An 18,200-nucleotide genomic window follows, 5' to 3' on the forward strand; every position below is an offset into this window, starting at 1 on the left:
TATGAAAGGTTAGGAGGAAAACTTAATAGGGAGGCAGGATATCGAAAGCCAAATCCATCCAGATAACAAACAATTCATCTCTAGCCTACTTATGGGAGTCCCTCTCCCTGTGTTCTTCAGGTAACATGTATTTTCAGCAATCAGAGTTCTAAGATATTAGTATTAAACTGAACAAAACCTTGTAGAATGTTAGGGGATTTATCAAGATGTAATAGGTGTAAAACAGTATTTTACTTTAAGGCTAAAATTTGCAATAGCAAAAGTTTAAGCATATATGAGCTCAATATAATCTATTGAAATTTACTTTATTTTAAAAATAGGCTAAAATTCAATCTTTAAATAAGCCACACTGTAGCATGTAAAAACCTGAGTGAGAAGTCTGAATGTCTAACTTTTATCTTTGTGAGCTGTTGAAACATTAGGGTCCTACTTTTTGCTGTGGCCCATAATTGTTTAATGGAGTTTGAAAGATGTGGATGCTTTTCCCTGGGATGAAACATCAGCATTATTTTAGCTGAGAAAGCTGATCTTTACTGCAAATACCTCATTTTCTACTCTTTATGCAATTTTGTTATCTGCCATCTAAAGCTTTAGTTTTCTCCTTGGATCCAATGTGTTGCATGCCATCAACAGAAAATGACAAATGTGCTCACAGTGTACCCGCTTCTATTGAGTCCTCCACCTTATGAAGATCCTGTTTAGCATTATTTTATTTTTAAACATTTCACAATAAAAACAATCTTGATATTAATCATTTAACATATCAAAAATGTGTTTACCTAAAGAGTAGCTTGATTTAGTCATATACTTTGCTGTAAAACATACAATCTATAATAATTGCTATAATTAGTAAAGTAGAAGTAGTATAACTGTGTTGGGTTGTGCACTATGTGACAACTTTCTATGGTAAAGCTAACTAAAGACAACTAACTATGGTAAACTAATCTCATAGACATTAGAGAATTGTGCAAGAGGAGAATGAGCAACACTCAGATGAAGATGTGAGTTGGGCATTTCTAGAGCCAGTTACTAAGGTTTGTTCTTCATCAGGGAAGAGAATCGAAGTGTGGTAGTGCTCCTCTTTTAGGCTTAGAGACTTTAGAAATGGCAACGTCCTCTGTTCCTCCCTTTGGTTACTTCTGTTGCATCTTCCCATGGTTTTCCCTCATTTCACACATTCTGGTTGCTGCAGCATTGGTGACAGGCAGACATGGAAGAGATAACAATATGTTATAGGCAGATATAACAATATGTCTGTCTTAGAAGTCTTTTAGAGAAAACCTTTGTTTCTGTTCAATGTTTACAGGTGGCATCATGTCATACTACTTTTACTGAAAAAGCCCTTGCCCAACACACACAACTAGAAGGGAATTTCCACTCCAATGGACATCTAAAGAATTCCTACCTTATTCTATAGAACGATGAAGATCGATCCTTAAACATCTGTTTTCTCTCTGTCTCTTAGATCTGGATGGCTTTCGTGTCTTTTGTTTTGTTTTGCTTTGTTTCCTTTCAACTGACACCTGAAGAAGAGGCCTCTAACCAAACTAAGTGAAAAGAAGAAAAACACCAAGAACTGGGTGTCATCATGACACCCTTCTCCAGACCATGAACAGCAAGGGAGACTAAAGCCTATTAAAAAGACCAAAGATTTCTTTAAAAGGCTGTCAACTTATTTGTCTATTTTATGAAAATCATGGGAAGTAAAACACATTTACTTAATTATGTTCCCAAGGTGAAGGTCGGAATGCTACAAGCACACACAGTACAGCAGTAATATACCCATAATATTACCCAAGTATTTTCACATGCTTAATGTACTTGAGAATTATTGAATATGAGCCTTTTCTGTGTGCAAAAGCTTATCATGACATACCTGCTAAAGACAATTGAAATTTGAAATAGTATTTTCTGATTCTAGATCTGGCCACAAACCCCTGCCTAGTCAGAATAATTGGTTTGACAATTGACTTTTGAATTCCATTAAGAGTAAGCTAGTTGACATATTTTAGGCAGTTTTAAAACATTAGGTCTTTACATCATTCATTGTTTTACTTGTCACAGCTAATTATTGTGTTCTCCTTGCCCAAAACCAAAGGAAATGGATAAAAAAATATAGCACTCATGAAGCTGTACTGTTTTAAATCAGGGCTCCAACTAGTCCTCTGAGACATTGGCCTTTTTCCCTGAAACAGAGTTATGAAAAGCATATTGGGATTGAGGATGCAACTGCATTCTCATGAATGGACTGGAGACTGATAAAATAGCTGGCAGGTCCCATATGCTATGTAATTTTACCTGGAATTCCATGGTTACTCAATTGCTTGTGCTTTTTTTTTTCTTACTTTCTGTGCAGATTAATAATCATCACATTTTTTAATGGAACAGGACAACCAGACGTGGGTGCATGAATTCATCCTCCTTGGTCTGTCCAGAGACTGGGGCACTCAAGTGTCCCTCTTCGTCCTGTTCTTGCTGATGTACCTGGTGACAGTGCTGGGAAACTTCCTCATCATTCTTCTGATCAGACTGGACAGCCGACTCCACACTCCCATGTATTTCTTTCTCACCAACCTGTCACTTGTGGATGTGTCTTATGCCACAAGCATAGTCCCCCAGCTGCTGGCTCATTTTCTTGTAACACACAAAGCAATTCCAGTTCTGAGCTGTGCAGCTCAGTTATTTTTTTCCCTGGGTTTAGGAGGGATTGAGTTCCTTCTGCTGGCAGTGATGGCCTACGACCGCTATGTGGCAGTGTGTGACCCTCTGAGGTACTCAGTCATCATGCATTCAGGGCTGTGTATGAGGCTGGTCGTCACATCTTGGGTCAGTGGCTCCATCAACTCTCTTGTACACACCGCCATCACCTTTCAGCTGCCCATGTGCACAAATAAGTATATTGATCACATTTCCTGTGAAATTTTAGCTGTGGTCAGACTGGCATGTGTAGACACTTCCTCCAATGAGATTGTGATTATGGTTTCTAGCATTGTCTTGCTTATGACACCTTTCTTCCTGGTTCTCTTGTCCTACATCCAGATCATCTCCACCATTTTAAAAATCCAGTCCACGGAGGGAAGGAGGAAAGCCTTCCACACCTGTGCCTCCCACCTCACTGTGGTAACACTATGCTATGGTACCACCATTTTCACCTACATCCAGCCCCACTCCAACCCATCTGTCCTTCAGGAGAAGTTAATTTCTCTTTTTTATGCTGTATTGATGCCCATGCTGAACCCCATGATTTATAGTCTAAGGAATAAGGAGGTAAAAGGAGCTTGGCAGAAACTGTTAGGGAAATTCTCTGGGTTCACATCTAAACTGACAAGTTGATGACTTCCTGAGCATTGATAGAGAAGATGGCTTATCTTCAATGTTCTCCTTCTGACTCATGTAAGACAGGCATTGCCATGGCAACAATGAAGGCCCTAAACAACATGTATTGGTGATGTGCTGGAGGCTGAGTGGGTGTGGTGGGTGTGAGATGTGGGTTTATTTTTATGTCACAGCAGTATGTCCAATGGAGTTCAGCACTGCTGTCATCTCTTGCCCATCCTATGATTCCGGTGCACAGACAACCCACAAGTTTTTACTTCATGATACTTCAAAATGGATGCTCATGAAATTGAATTTGTGCTTTGGGGTTTTTAATTTTGATATCTTCCTGAGCTATCAGCAAGTGCTATGATACTCTGAGAATGCTGATACAGAGGTACAAGCTTAGTACCTAGTTACCTTTTGCAAGATCCTCCATTGTATATTATTTGCTTATAATATTCCTTAGTGAATCTTAATCAAATGGAGGAGAATATATAATTGATGCAAAATAAACATTTTATTTTGGTTTTCTGTGTACTCTTAGTATTAATGGCATTTTAAATATTATACTGAAAAACTTATGATTAACTTGTACATTGGAAAAAATTGTGATGCAGCATTGGTAATATTGGTAATTCAATAGTAGTAGCTCCTTGAGGAATGAAGCACATTGCACACTTGACGTTTTTCTCTCAGTGATACATGCTGTATTTTAGTGTTTTCCAGCACTTTTCTGATGCACTGTACTAAGGTAATTCGAGAATATTGCTATCCAAATAGACTCGGCATTTTGTACGTAGGATCTAACATGATGTGCTGAGGGAACTGTGAAGAAAAACATCAATTAAAGTCTTTTCTGAGATCTAACCACAAGTTATTTGTACACAGTGGCATTATAAGACATGAGAGAGTCAATGTATTTTTATGAACACTGAATGACCAATTTGATAAGAAAAGTATTAGGCAAGTGTGAAGTCTCATCAAAATTAGAGACAAAATTAGAGAAGTCTCATCAAAACATTAGAATAATCTAATTTCAGAAATAATTCTTGTTCTGAAAAAAATGGAAAGAAAATAAACAAAGAGGAAACAACTACATGGCTAGGAAAAACATCACAGCCAGAGCTGACCCGAGAAGGACTAAACCTTGGACCAGACAGTAGAGGAAGTGGCTTTCATATGGACTTTAAGAAAGCTGAGGGTTGGTGTGCAGAAGAGAAAGCGCCCTATGCCTCACTTAAGAGCTTTGTCCAGCCTCATCTTAATAGCAGGTGTTGAGGTTTTATTCGGTCTCTAATTTTAGTGGGTTGGGATGTTCTGAGCACACATTTTGCCTTTGATGTAAAAGCCTGTGTGTTAAAAGAGTGGAACAAAATGACAGAACAGGACACAGAGAAGGAGGAGAGAAAGCAAAAGTGAGTCTTCCCATTCCAGGAAGTCACAGAGGACCACCCTTCCCTGACTTTGTGTCTTCATCAGCTCAGATAACTTGGGATCCTTCCATTTGTGAACATGGAATCACAGAAGCCCTAGCTTTAAAGTGTGAGGGTTTGGGGAGATGACTCAGCTGTCAACAGCACTTGCTTCTTTTGCAGAGAACCTGGGTTCAGTTCCCAACAACCACATAGCAGCTCTCAACTGTCTATGTATCTCCAGTTCCAGAGGATCTGAGGCATTCTCCTAGCCTCCACAGTGGTGCACATACTTTCATGCCAGCAAAACACTCATACATACAATATCTGAAAATCAAAACACATAAAAACTAAAAATAATTGAAGGCTATATATTCCTCAGACTGTTGGGTATTTATAGTTTACTTTAAAGTTTATCTAATCCTAAATTTTGATACATTAGCAGATGTAGCTGGTGCTGGTGCTACTATGATAAATAACAGGAAAGTGTTTTTCATGTGCTGGTGACATTAAATGATTACTACAGTCCACAACACTGACCTAGCAGTCAAGACTACAACAACAGACAGCAAAAACAATTGCAGTCAGCATAGATACTGCAGTGACAGTCAAACAAGTGCTCACAGGAATCCTTGGCCAGATTGCAGATGCCAATCATTAGATGACAAACAACCTGAGCACAGAACATTCAGTGGAGACTTTCTCAGGAAAGCTCAGGGCCAGTTTGATAGCAGAGCCAGGAGAAACCCCTAAATGTTTGTGCTGAAGATCACACACGTAGGCTGGCACCCTGGTGGAAGAACAAACTGCAAGCAGCACAAATGGTGGAGAGTGCAGCAGAAGTGTAGTGAGAGACTCTGAAGCTGGGAGTCTCAACCACGCCCACTATCACTTCCACTATGGACATAAGCGTGGAGGAGCTATATGGGATCACAAGAAGTTTGTGGCAGAAGTTACTCCAAGAGCCTGTCTGATCTAAAAATGAGGAGCACGTGGTTGTCAGGTGTCTCAATTAGGGTTTTCATTGCTGTGAAGAGACACCATGACCAAGTCAACTCTTACAAAGAAAACATTTAACTGGGGTAGCTCGCTTACAGTTTCAGAGGTTCAGGCTATCATCATCATGGCAGCGAGCATGGTGGTATGCAAGCAGATGTGGTGCTGGAGCTGAGAGTGCTACATATTGCAGTTAACAGAAAGTCAACTGAGACACTGGGTGGTATTCTGAGTATAGGCAACCTCAAAGCCCATGCCCCAACAGTGACACATTTCCTCCAACAAGGCCATACCCACTCCAACAAAGCCACACTTCCTAATAGTGCCACTCCCTATGAGATTATGGGGGCCGAGTACATCCAAACTAGCACATTCCACTCCCTGGAAGCTGTAAGCTTGTAACTATCATAATACAAAATTCATTTAGTCCAACTTCAAAAGTCCTCATAGTCTATCATAGTCTCAAAGATGTTTTAAACTTCCAAGTTCAAAGTCTCTTCTGAGATTCATGTAATCTCTTAACTATAATCACCAGTAAATAAATAAATAAATAAATAAAATATATAAATTTAAAAAATACTTCCAATGTATAATGTCACAAGATATACATTACCATTCCAAAATGGAGGAAAGGGAGCATTGCAAAGAAATACTAGACCAAAGCAAGACTGAAAACCAGCTGGGCAAACTCCAAAGTCTGCATCTCCATGTCTGGTATCAAAATGGGCTCCACATTTCCAACTCCATTCATCTTTGTTGACTGCAACACACTTCTTTCTCTTGGACTGGTTCAACTCACTGTTAGCAGCTCTTCTTGGCAGGTATCACATGACTTTGGCATCTCTAACATCTTGAGTTCTCCAAAGCAATCCAGGCTTCAAATTCACAGCTTCATGCAATGACCTCTCTATTAGGCCTCCATTCAGGGACACCTCTGACATACGCTTGGCCTCAGCAGCTTTATTCTGTAACTCCTTTCTTCTATTCTTAACTCTAAACCAAGAATTACATGGCCAAATTCTACTGCTTACTGAGGCTGGACATGGCCCCCTCAATCAATTACATCTTCACCAGCTTTCTGTCTTTCACTGCCTAAATTTGGCTGTCCTGAAACTTGCTCTGTCAACCAGGCTGGCCTCAAACTCAGACATCCTCCAGCCTCTGTCTCCTGAGTGCTAGGATTAAAGGTGTGCCCTACCATACCCAGCTTTAAGGTTTTCTTTAATTCCTTTTAACAAGCTGGAAATTAAGCTGAGTGGCATCTTGCCCTGAGGTCACCACTGCCTATATTTCATTTCTTAGTCAGTTTATCTCTTTGAATACAGGACTTAGCTCCATTCCAATTCCTGATGCTTTTTTTTCTCCTCAAAATTTACATTTTTTATTTACCTTAGTCAGCTTGCTCCTTTTCATTATAAATCTTTATAAGCATGAACACTAGCAACCACATGACAGAGTCTATACTAGGCTTTTTTGGGATTTCTTCTGCCAGTGGAACTAATCCAAAACTCTTCACTTTAGCCTCAGATAGTCCCTTCAGACAAGGGCAAAAGGCAGATACTTTCTTCACTACTTGAGTGAGCTCTCGCCCCCACCAGTTCAAATAACTCTTAGCTAGCACCTCTGTCTTCCATGCTCCTACTGGAATGGCCCATTAAGCAATGCTTAAAGCATTCCACTGCTTTTCTAACCCAAAGTACCAAAGTCCATATTACTCCAGACAAACACATGGTCAGGCCTAACACAGCAATACCCCACTTCTGGTACCAACTTCTGTCTTAGTTAGGGTTTTCATTGCTGTGAAGAAATATCATGACCATGGCAACTCTTATAACATTTAACTGGGATGGCTCACTTATAGTTTCAGAGGTTCAGGCCATTATCATGATGGGGAGCATGGAGGCATGCTGGCAAATGTGGTGCTGGAGCTGAAAGTGCAGGCAACAGGAAGTCAACTGAGACACTTGCCAGTATCCTTAGCATAGGAAACCTCAAAGCCCACCCCCACAGTGACACACTCCCTCCAACAAGGCCACACCCACTCCAACAAAGCCACACCTCCTAATAGTGTCACTCCCTATGAGATTATGGGGGCCAATTACATTCAAATTACCACAGTAGACCCTCCACACTCCTTCAGAGCCCCAAACATAGAAAGTTTCACACTGACCTCCAAAGCACTAGATAGAGTATTACAATTTGCAACATGAAGTAAACAGGGGAATAGAGGTATAAAGTGGTCTTTGGACACAGCAACCATTCTGTATAGAAGAACATACCTACTTAACTTATTTAAACTACTGAGGCACATATGCATGCCACAACATATATGTGAAGGGCAGATGACAACTTGTTTTCATCTTGCCACTGTGTGGGTCCCAGGGATCAAATTTACATCCAGGAAGGGAGGGAGGAATGAAGAGAGGGGAAAGAAGAGAGGAGAGGAGAGGAGGGGAGAGGAGAGGAGGAGAGAGGAGGGGAGGAGAGAAGGCTCCTGTGACCCATTTCCTCTAATTAGGCCCATCTGCTAACAGGAGAGTGCACTTTGACCCATTCACTTTTTAATAGTGCTGTCACTAGCTGGAGACCAAGCAAGTCTTCATACGTGAGTTTGGGGGGATATTTTCCATCTAAACTGTAACATCCCTAAATTTATTTTTTCAGTTCATAAAGTCCAATTTCAATTTTCAGAAAATTTTTCCTTAATTTTTTTAAATCTTATTTTAAAATTAAATTGAAAGTCACAGTCACGTGAAACCATGTAGTCAGGTGGATGATTAATGCTGTGAGAAGGAAAGGTTTATTTTAAGCTACAGTAATTAAGGCAACATTGCTTTCCCACAGCAACAAATAACCAAATATGTCAGAAAAAAAGTTGAGGAACAGACCCTGCACATTCAATCTCAGAAGAGCGCATTTGGTCAATTGGTTATCCACACTGAAAAATAAATGAATCTGGACCACATAATCAAACTTTTAATAAATTAGTTGTAGATTACTTATCTAATTGTGAAAAGTGAAACTGTCAAACTCCAAGAGGTTCACATAGAAGGCCAACTTGATGATTAGAGGTAGATAAAGATTTCTAAGTGAGGATGCAAAAGCAGTTGCTAACGCAGAAGGACTGCCGTACAGAAGTGCATAAAAGTTAAGTGCACTATTTGGTCAAAGGCGCACATCAGACATGCAAAGAAAGTCAGAGTGGAGGAGAAAATGTTTTCTATGTAAAGTGACAACACTTGGTTGAGATATATGAAGAACAAAATTCAGTTAAAAGGGGGAGAGAGATAAACCAATACAAAAATGGGTGAAATATTAAGCATATATTCCAGAAAATGAATCCCCAAATGACAAATAAGTACTAGAAAATATGCATGTCATTTGGGTGAAAAATATGACATATCACGGTTTAACAGTACTGTGTCTCTATCAGAATAACTGAAATGTGAAAGATTGGCAATGTCAACCCCAGAGAATGCCCGGAGTAAAAGAAATCCTCATATATCGTCAATGGGGATTTAATTAGCAAAAACATGTTTGGGGAAAATGTCACAAATAGTCAAGGCTAGACACGCACTTAAACAGAAAATGCAGCATTTTTCTTTAAGTTTTTTTTTTTGCTTGTTTTTGTCATTATGAAAGTTTTATTTTAGTTTTTTAAAAATCAGTTTTATGCCATCCTTTTTTTTCTGGTACATTTTAATTTTCATTATTTTTTTAACTTTTATTGATTCTAGAGGATTTTCACATCATGCAGTCCTATTCCACTTATCTCCCCATGTCCTCGAATTTATCCTCTGCCCTTGGAACCCCACCCAACCTCCCCCACATCAAAACCTAATTTAAAAGAAAAACTAAAAACCAAACAAAACAAAGAGACAAAACAAAACAAAAACAAAAACTTAAAAAAAAAAGAAGAATCTTGTCATGGAAGCTGTGGTGTGGCCAGTTGAAACACACAGTTTACCCTTTAGTCCGTTCATGTTTACTTGCAAGTGTTCATTTCAGGAGTCATTCCTCTGGCTGGAGACCTCTGGTTTCTGCTACATCACCAATAATGGGCTCTCACTGGGGCTTCTCATGCATATCCTGTTGTCCTGTGTCGTGGAGATCCTGCTGGTTTGGATCTGTAAGTTCATCCTCTTCACATGCTCCAACAGTTCATAGACTTGGTGGATGCTGGGGTGAGCGAACTCATAGCTCTTGTTCTGGCCCTGGGTGGTAGCTGGGTTGCTCAACCCACTAGATTTCACTTATCATCACTACCAGGGAAAGCCCTCCCACACTACCATGGCTAGCTCATCCAATGCAGCCTATAGCAAGGAGTGGAGCCAGTTCTCCTTCTCTTGGGCCCTTAGATCCAGGTCCCCTTCACTCATGTCTCCAGGGCCAGCTCTACTGTTTTGCCCAGGAAAGGTGTAGGGACTTCTCTCCCAGTTGCTATAGGGGGCATATGAGAGGTCAGTGAGGTCAGCTCTCCTGCTCTGTCACCCTCAGGGCTGACTTACCTGTGTCCCCAATTACAGGCTCAGCTCTAGTGTGCTTCCCTGGTGAGGTACATGCCACCTCTATGGCGAGTGATAGAGCCATCTTTCCTGAGTGTGGGGGAAAGTTCTTCCCCTAGGGGCAGGACCAGCCATCCCAGGGCTAGTGAAGGGTGGGGCCAGCTCAGCACAGCTTGGTTCCAGTGACCCCCATGCTAACATGGGCTGTGAACATCACCACAGACCCCAGATACAGCAGGACCACAGATCCAGACATGGCCCTTGGCAGCAGCTCAAGTCTGGATGCTACCACTACCACAGCCCTGGTGCAAACATAGGCCACTCAGATCAGCACAGCCCTGGTCGCAACATGGCCCTCTGGCACCTACATGGCACTAGATGGCTGGTTAGACTCTGGGCATCCACAGAACCCTTGTCAACAACTGGAGACATAGACACAACCCCAGTGCCCAGTCTCCACAGGGCCCCAGACCCAGACATGGCCCTAGGCAGCACCTGTGCCTGGACATTTCCATGGCTCCCAGTGGCAGCACTGGTCACCCAGATCAGCATTGCCCTGGGCGTGATATGGTCCTCAGACATGGTCTGAGGTGACCAACCAGACTACACAGCCATTTGCATAATCCTTGGTGACAACAGGAGTTCTGGACATCAACTCAGCCCCTGGCTGCTGTAGGGCCAGGGACCCAGACGTGGCCCTCTGCAGCAGCCCTGGCCCAGATGACACCATGGCCCAGGTGACAGTGCAGGCCCCTCATATCAGGATGTCTCTGGTGGCAGCATGTGATACACGAGATCCTAATTGATCTTAACAATAAAAACCCAAAGTCAGATATCGAGGGTGAAAGCTGAAAGATCAGAGAAGAGAGCAGCAGCCACTAGAAACTTCTTACCTCTACCAAATCTCAGATTGAATGGGCTAGATCCTGTATCCACCTGACTTATATTCTTGTCTCCACCTCCCTAGTGCTGGGATTAAAGGCATGAGCCTCCCATGTGCATGCACCACCACCACCCAGCTCTGTTTCTGTTTTAGGTTGGCTCAATTTCATGTAGCCCAGGATAGACTTGAACTCCTGATCTTCCTTCTTCTTTCTCCCAAGTGCTGGGATTAGAGGTGTGTACCATCACTGTCTGACCTCTATGGTTAACTAGTGGCTACCTCTGCCCTCTGATCTCCAGGTAAGCTTTATTTGTCAGAACACAAGCAAAATATCATACAACAAGCATGGCCCTCAGACGCCCTCATGGCCACAGGCTTTGGCCCAGACCCCAGTCATCTATGTGGTCTTTGGCAGCAACATGGGCTATGGACATCAATACAGACACTGGTTGTGGTAGGACCATGGACCCAGACATGGTCCTAGGCACTAGCCCAGGTGTCACCATTGTACCAGACAGTAGCACAGCCCACCAGGACCAGCATGGCCCCAACAGCAGTGTGGTCCTTGGACACGAACATGGTCTCAGCATTGGCATGGTCTTCGATGGTCTCAAGAGCCATAGACACAAACACAGATCCTGGATGAGGCAAGGCCATGGACCTAAAGACATGGCCCTCAGCCACAGTCCTGGTCCAGACTATAACATGGCCATAGTTGATAGCCCTGGCCACCCAAATCAGCCTGGCCCCAGAAGTGGCATAGTCCTCAGACACCATGATCACAGATTTTGGCACAGACCTTGGGCATCCACATGGGCCCTGGTGGCAACATGGGCAAGGGACATCAACACAGACCCTTTGTGTCTTTGCCGTGACCCCGATGGCAGTGCAGCCTGTAGATGGATTTTTCTTTGGGCCACCAGCTCACAAATAATGACACAGAGACTTATTATAAATTAGGAAAGCTCGGCCTTATCTTAGGCTTGTCCCACTAGCTCTAATAATTTAAGTTAACCTGCCCTTATTAATCTATGTTTTACTCTGTGGCGTTTTAACCTTCCCTTCATTCTATATGTCCTGCTCCCTCCATGTCTCCTTGACGTCTCTTCTGTGCCTCCATCACCTCCTCCTCTTCCTATTGGCCGTTCAGCTTTTTATTATACCAATCACAGAAACACACCTTCACACAGTGTACAAATACTTGCCCTTGGTGTCGACAGAATTCAGACATTAACCCAGGTCCCCTCAGCTGCTCCAGGGCCTCGGATCAAGACCTGGTCCTTAGTCATAGGCCAGGCTCAGACATCTCCCGAGGCAGCTATCCATTCACTTCAGCCGGTTCCTCACCATCCCCACCTCTCCAGATCTCCCTCTCTCCCCAACCCATAAACCATTCCGCCTCTCCCATGTTTCCACCTTCCTACCCCATGCTCTTTCACCACAGTGGTGCCCAACCACCCAGCACCTGGGCACTTGCTTGTTGGGTCTAGGCGCCAGATGGCACTTGGTTGAGACCTGTCCCCGACAGCCTCATGGCAGGGCACAGAGCTATTGCTGCATCGCAATCTCTGGCTAGAGTCCCCAGGCAGCTCCTAATTGAGTCCTGCCGCCACCAGCAGCATGGCATGGTGGGGAGCTGTTGCTGTGTCGAGGCCAGGAACTAGGGTCCCCTGGTAGTTCCCGTTTGTTTGTTCGTTTGTTTGTTGCAGATTTATTTTATTTTTATACGTATGAGTGTTTGCTTGCTTTTATCCACTCATACATACCATGTGTATGCAGTGCCTATGGCGGTCAGAAGAGGGCATCAGATACCCTGGAACTGAAATTATAACGATAACTGTCAGCTGTCGTGGGGATGCTGGGAATTAAACCCAGGTCCCCTGGAAGAGAAGCCAGTGCTCTTAATCACGGATCCATCTCTCTAGCCCCCAGTGCAGTAATTCTAACACTAGATGATTGAAATAGGGAGATACATGAACAAAGCATCTCCTCCCCATCCCATCCGTGTGTGTGTGTGTGTGTGTGTGTGTGTGTGTGTGTGTGTGTGTGTGTCTTCATTCCAGCACTGATGTTTATAGTTAGTAGTAAATTTCAGGATAATTTGTGTTACACAAAAGTAGACCTCTAAATTTAAAAAGGTAAAATAATTCCATAGGGACTATTTCAAAAGGAGTCCATCAGTAGGGGCTCCAATGCATTAAAGGTCCCTCGGAATGTTTGCATTGGTTATGAAGAAAATATTGAGAGGTGTGTCAGACACAACTGAATTGTCATGGTACAAGACACATTGCCTGAAGATCCTGGAGATAGTTCACAAATGACTGGACACACTAGGTTAAAAATTTCAGTCATGAGTATGTGGACTCATGACTTAAAAGATGGGCAAGCAGTAATTTCCTCAAAGTGTACTTTTAACAAAATCAGAGGAATGTCTCTTGAGGGAAATGGGACTTTATAATCTTTTCTCATGTTCCTGCTTAGTGAACTCTAAACTGACATTTTAATGTCTCCAGTCTAGATGAGAATTCAAAGAGATGGGTGACTACAAAGAAATTCCCAAGGAAAGAGGTGAGGTTGAGTTGTTGTTTTTTAATCCCAAGAAAAATTAAGAACAAAAATAATGGAAAGTAATGGAAGCCTTTAACAAGCAGGGCATAATTGGCCTGTAGAGATTTTATCTCTGAGGAGGGAAGTTCCTTCTTCAAAAACAGCCCTCACCTGCACCTGGGCAATGTTCATGTCTTGGAGATGGTGGCATGGAGCCAGGGTTTCCATATGATGCAGCCTCTCTCTGTTTTCTGAAGTCTGATGGTTGGCCTGAAATTGGTTACTAAAGAGCTATAAGTCAAGCTCTGATGGCCTGCTCGAAGAAAAAGACACATTCTGTGTACCCAAAGTGAGGAATAGGTCCTCTCAGATATGTCTGAGACCACCAGGCCTAAGACTTTGATCATCTACACAGGAAACAGACTCTGCTGGCATAGGATGTTTTTGGATCTGCTGAAAGGGAGCACAGGTCTGCCCTGTTTGCTGGGGAAAGAGAAGGATAGCGTTGGAGGAAGGGAAGACAGGGTTATATCCCTTCTAACGAGTCCTTAGCCAAGAAGGACAGTGGGAGGATAATATGATGGATGAAAACAATACCTGAGGACTTCCAGGAATGGATTCCAGCACAGGTCTGAGACACCCCAATATTCTACAGTGATGCTGTCCAGAGGCTGTTTCATCTGAACAATGGACTCCATGTTTCATAGCTGTTCAAGTGTAGGTGTAAGGAAGTAGCGGTGAGGATGCTTTAGGTGAGCAGATAACCTATCTGGTTGGGACAACTGTGTATGTGTTTCATATTTCTTCTGAAAAGGTAGAGTAATATGAGAGATTGAAGAGGCTTTTCCCAGTACATAGGACTTTTGGAAACCACTGTGACTTTAATGAAGTGTGAACACAAGGTTACTAGAGCTCCCAAGGGCATTTCTGAACATAGAACCCTTAAGGCTTCAGAAATACAAGAACATCATCAAGATTAGGGTTTGGGGCTGTAGCAGTCCAGTTAGATTGCTATCCTCTAAGTGCCTCAGTTATAGTCCAGAGAGAACAGGGAAAGCTCAAGAAAAGATAGGTTTCTGAGGCACTGAAACATCTGAACGTTTCAGAGGAGAATTAGTAAAGGATCTGGGTATCCTGGAGAATGCCCACAATCTCTGATTAGACAGGGAGATGGAGGTGTGATTCCAGCCTGGAATATACAATTGTGTGTGTGTGTGTGTGTGTGTGTGTGTGTGTGTGTGTGTGTGTGTCTGTCTGTCTGTCTGTCTGTGTCTGTGTGTGTCTGCGTCTCTCTCTCTCTCTCTCTCTCTCTCTCTCTCTCTCTCTCTCTCTCTCTCTGTGTGTGTGTGTGTGTGTGTGTGTGTGTGTGTGTGTGTGTGTGTGTTATCTGCCTGTCACCTATAAGGTAATACCACTGAATAAGAATAATACTGCGTTCCAAATGTGCTGAGGACTGAGTGTGGTGGACTTTGGGTAAATAAGCTTGGAAAATTTAACTTGGGGAGCAAAGTGTCCTTAGGCATTTGCATATACACCTTTCATCTGTGAATAAATTAAGGTGGATTAAACATTACTTATTATAGTTATATAACTACCAATGAGAGACAGGGAAGGGGAGAGTTGAGAGAGAAACAAGAAAGGAAGCATAAGATGCAGATAAATCAACAGTTGTATCAATAAGCTAATTCAAGTGAGTTTTTGTCCGTCTCTCCTAGTTATTCTCTCAATCCTAACTTTTAGTAGTCAGGAAACATAAACACAGTCAGTGGGAATATATTGCCAGATTTCTGTGGTCCCGTGGTTATAGGTAATATTTGTGGCAGGTGTTAGATATTACATTTATGAGAGAAGCTAGCTAATGCATTTCTCAATTGGACTTGTGTCTTCACAGATATACTCTGCTGATAATCTCTTCTTTGCCACTCTTATGGAGGAAGATCAGAACACTGGGAATTGTTCCCTTGCGTTTCTAAGCAATAGAGACAATCATGTGAAGATTTTACATGGGACAGGGTGATATAGGTTTTACTTTTAAATTTTTTACTAACTCTGAAATGGTGTTTTTGGTATTTCCTTGCAACTCAAAAATCTTTTCACATTTTCTATTTTCAAAATTAAAACTCAAAATTCTTGAGTAGATGAAGATAAAAATTGAACACCATATTTTTTTTAGAGTTGGAGAACTCAGCAATAAAAAGGTAAATTAATAGAAGAGTGTTCATAACTGCTAAACTATCTCAGTGTGGGTTCTGGGAAATTGACATTCAACAAAGTCACAAACTCTATGTTTAAAAATTGGGTGTAAAGGAGAGAGTAAAGTTTGATGGTTACATTTTTAAATTGAAACATTCAAACATTTTAATAAATTCTCCATTTAAGGGAGGTTCTGAGAAGAGTTTTGGTTACGATCTGATATTTTTTGATATATAACTTGGACTTAGTTCTCAGGGAGTTAATGGGCAAGGAAAACCAGACATGGGTAAGTGAGTTCTTCCTCCTGGGGTTGTCAAGTGACTGGGGGACTCAAGTCTCCTTGTTTGTGCTATTCCTGGCCATGTACTTGCTGACCGTCCTGGGGAACCTCATCATCATCATCCTCATCTTGCTGGACAGCAGGCTTCATATACCCATGTACTTCTTTCTCAGCATCCTGTCATTTGTGGACATCTGTTACACCAACAGCACAGTCCCCCAGATGCTCATTCACTTACTGTCAGCCTGGAAGTCCATCTCATTCCACAGATGTGTGCTGCAGCTGTATATCTCTCTAGTAATGGGCAACATAGAGTTCTTCCTGCTAAGTGCCATGGCCTATGACCGCTACGTGGCTGTGTGTCACCCTCTGCACTACATGGTCATTATGCATGGAGGGGTATGCCTGGGGCTGGCTTCAGCCTGTGTGGCTGTTGCTCTCACAAATTCGCTAATGCAGACCGTCATGATCTTCCAGTTACCCTTCTGTCATAAGGTCATCAATCACTTTGCCTGTGAGATACTGGCTATGCTGAGGCTGGTTTGTGTGGACATCTCCCTCAACAAAGTCATGGTGGCCATTTCAGGATTTCTGGTGATCATACTTCCCTGCACCCTGGTGCTCTTTTCCTACGCTCACATTGTTGCTGCCATTCTGCATATTCATTCGTCCCAGGGACGACGCAAAGCCTTTGGGACTTGTGCCTCTCACCTTACGGTGGTTTCTATGTGCTTTGGAACAGCCTTCTTTACGTACATGAGGCCTGTGGGCAGATCCTCAGAAGAACAGGAGAAGATGGTTTCTCTTTTCTATGCTGTTGTGACTCCAATGCTCAATCCCCTCATCTATAGCTTAAGGAACAATGATGTGATTGGGGCTTTGAAAAGAGCTTTGGAGAAACTTAAGGGAAAAAATAGATGAAAAGGATTTCTTCTTCTTCTCTCCAATAGTCTAATAAAACACATTCCAGACAAATAGGAAATGACCTATATGCACTCTCTTCCTAAATTTTCTTTCAGGTGGATTATAATTTTGAAACATGTTATAGTTTTAACCATGCATTGATAAATCAAAAGCAAAAAATGAGAAACAAACAAAAATGCCCTTCATTATTGGTCAAGACTCTGGTTCTACTCAGTAAGTAGACTATAAGCTTCTCGGGGTAAGGGTATGTGTGTTTCCTGCACATTAGAAATGCTACTTACTTCCTGCTGGTTGCGCAGTTCATCATTTAATATGTTCTTCCCTATTTCAGTTGTATTTTGTAAACAAGTATAAAGGGAATACTTCTTCAGGGGTTTTTTTGGTATTACAAAATAAGTGGTTTATTAAAGTCTCAGGTAGGACATGAACATGACCTCCTCCTTTAACAAAGAAGTTATGAGAAATTGTTATATGCTAGGAGAGCAAGAGTCAGCTTTCTCTAAGAGTGCAGCCCCAGGTAAGTGAAACATGCTCCGTTGGAAGGCCACACATCCAAGAATAAATGGACAGCATAAATTGTACTTGAGTAGGATTACAAAACAACAAAAAGAAGACACAAAGTTTGGCTGGTAAAAAAGAGGGGCTGGAGCTGGGAAGAGTTGGGGGAGGGGTGAGTATGATTAAAACATATTATACAAAATTTTCAACAAACTAATAAAAATTATAGTAAATTTGAGGAACATATTTAATAGCCAAGACTCCTCAGTTCTACAGACATTTTCTTTTGTACAAGTCCTTTGTTAATTTTTAGGAATTCACTAATTGTTTTTATTGCATTTATTTACATTTCTCTCTTGCCATTTGGAAAACTATTCTAATGTGGTTACTGTAGGATTTGTGTCTGGAATTGCGCATATATAATTTAATATTTCTTTTTATGCATTAGTGTCTTATGCTTAGCTTTACATTTTACAATTTATAAATGGTTCTAGTCAAATGGTATAACTATCTAGGCTAACCCACAGTATTTCTATTATTCCAGCTCTCATTCTTGATAATATCACTCAACTTACTAACACCATGACATTATTAACTTAAGCCCTTGTGTGAAAATTTTTGGGGGGCACACACATAGGAACAAA

General features: G+C 41.9%; 2 protein-coding genes across 2 annotated transcripts; both read left to right on the forward strand.

The window, feature by feature from the left end:
• The first annotated feature begins 2,379 nt into the window (after positions 1-2,379).
• LOC131905789 (olfactory receptor-like protein OLF3) lies at positions 2,380-3,333 on the forward strand. Its single transcript, XM_059256602.1, has one exon. The coding sequence runs from the start codon at positions 2,380-2,382 to the stop codon at positions 3,331-3,333; it is 954 nt and encodes a 317-aa protein (XP_059112585.1).
• Positions 3,334-16,116: 12,783 nt separating this feature from the next.
• On the forward strand, positions 16,117-17,055 carry LOC131905790 (olfactory receptor-like protein OLF3). Its single transcript, XM_059256603.1, has one exon. It carries the CDS (start codon positions 16,117-16,119, stop codon positions 17,053-17,055), a length of 939 nt encoding a protein of 312 aa, XP_059112586.1.
• The last annotated feature ends 1,145 nt before the right edge of the window (positions 17,056-18,200 follow it).

The sequence above is a fragment of the Peromyscus eremicus genome, chromosome 3 (genome assembly GCF_949786415.1).
Source record: "Peromyscus eremicus chromosome 3, PerEre_H2_v1, whole genome shotgun sequence".
Lineage (NCBI taxonomy): Eukaryota > Metazoa > Chordata > Mammalia > Rodentia > Cricetidae > Peromyscus > Peromyscus eremicus.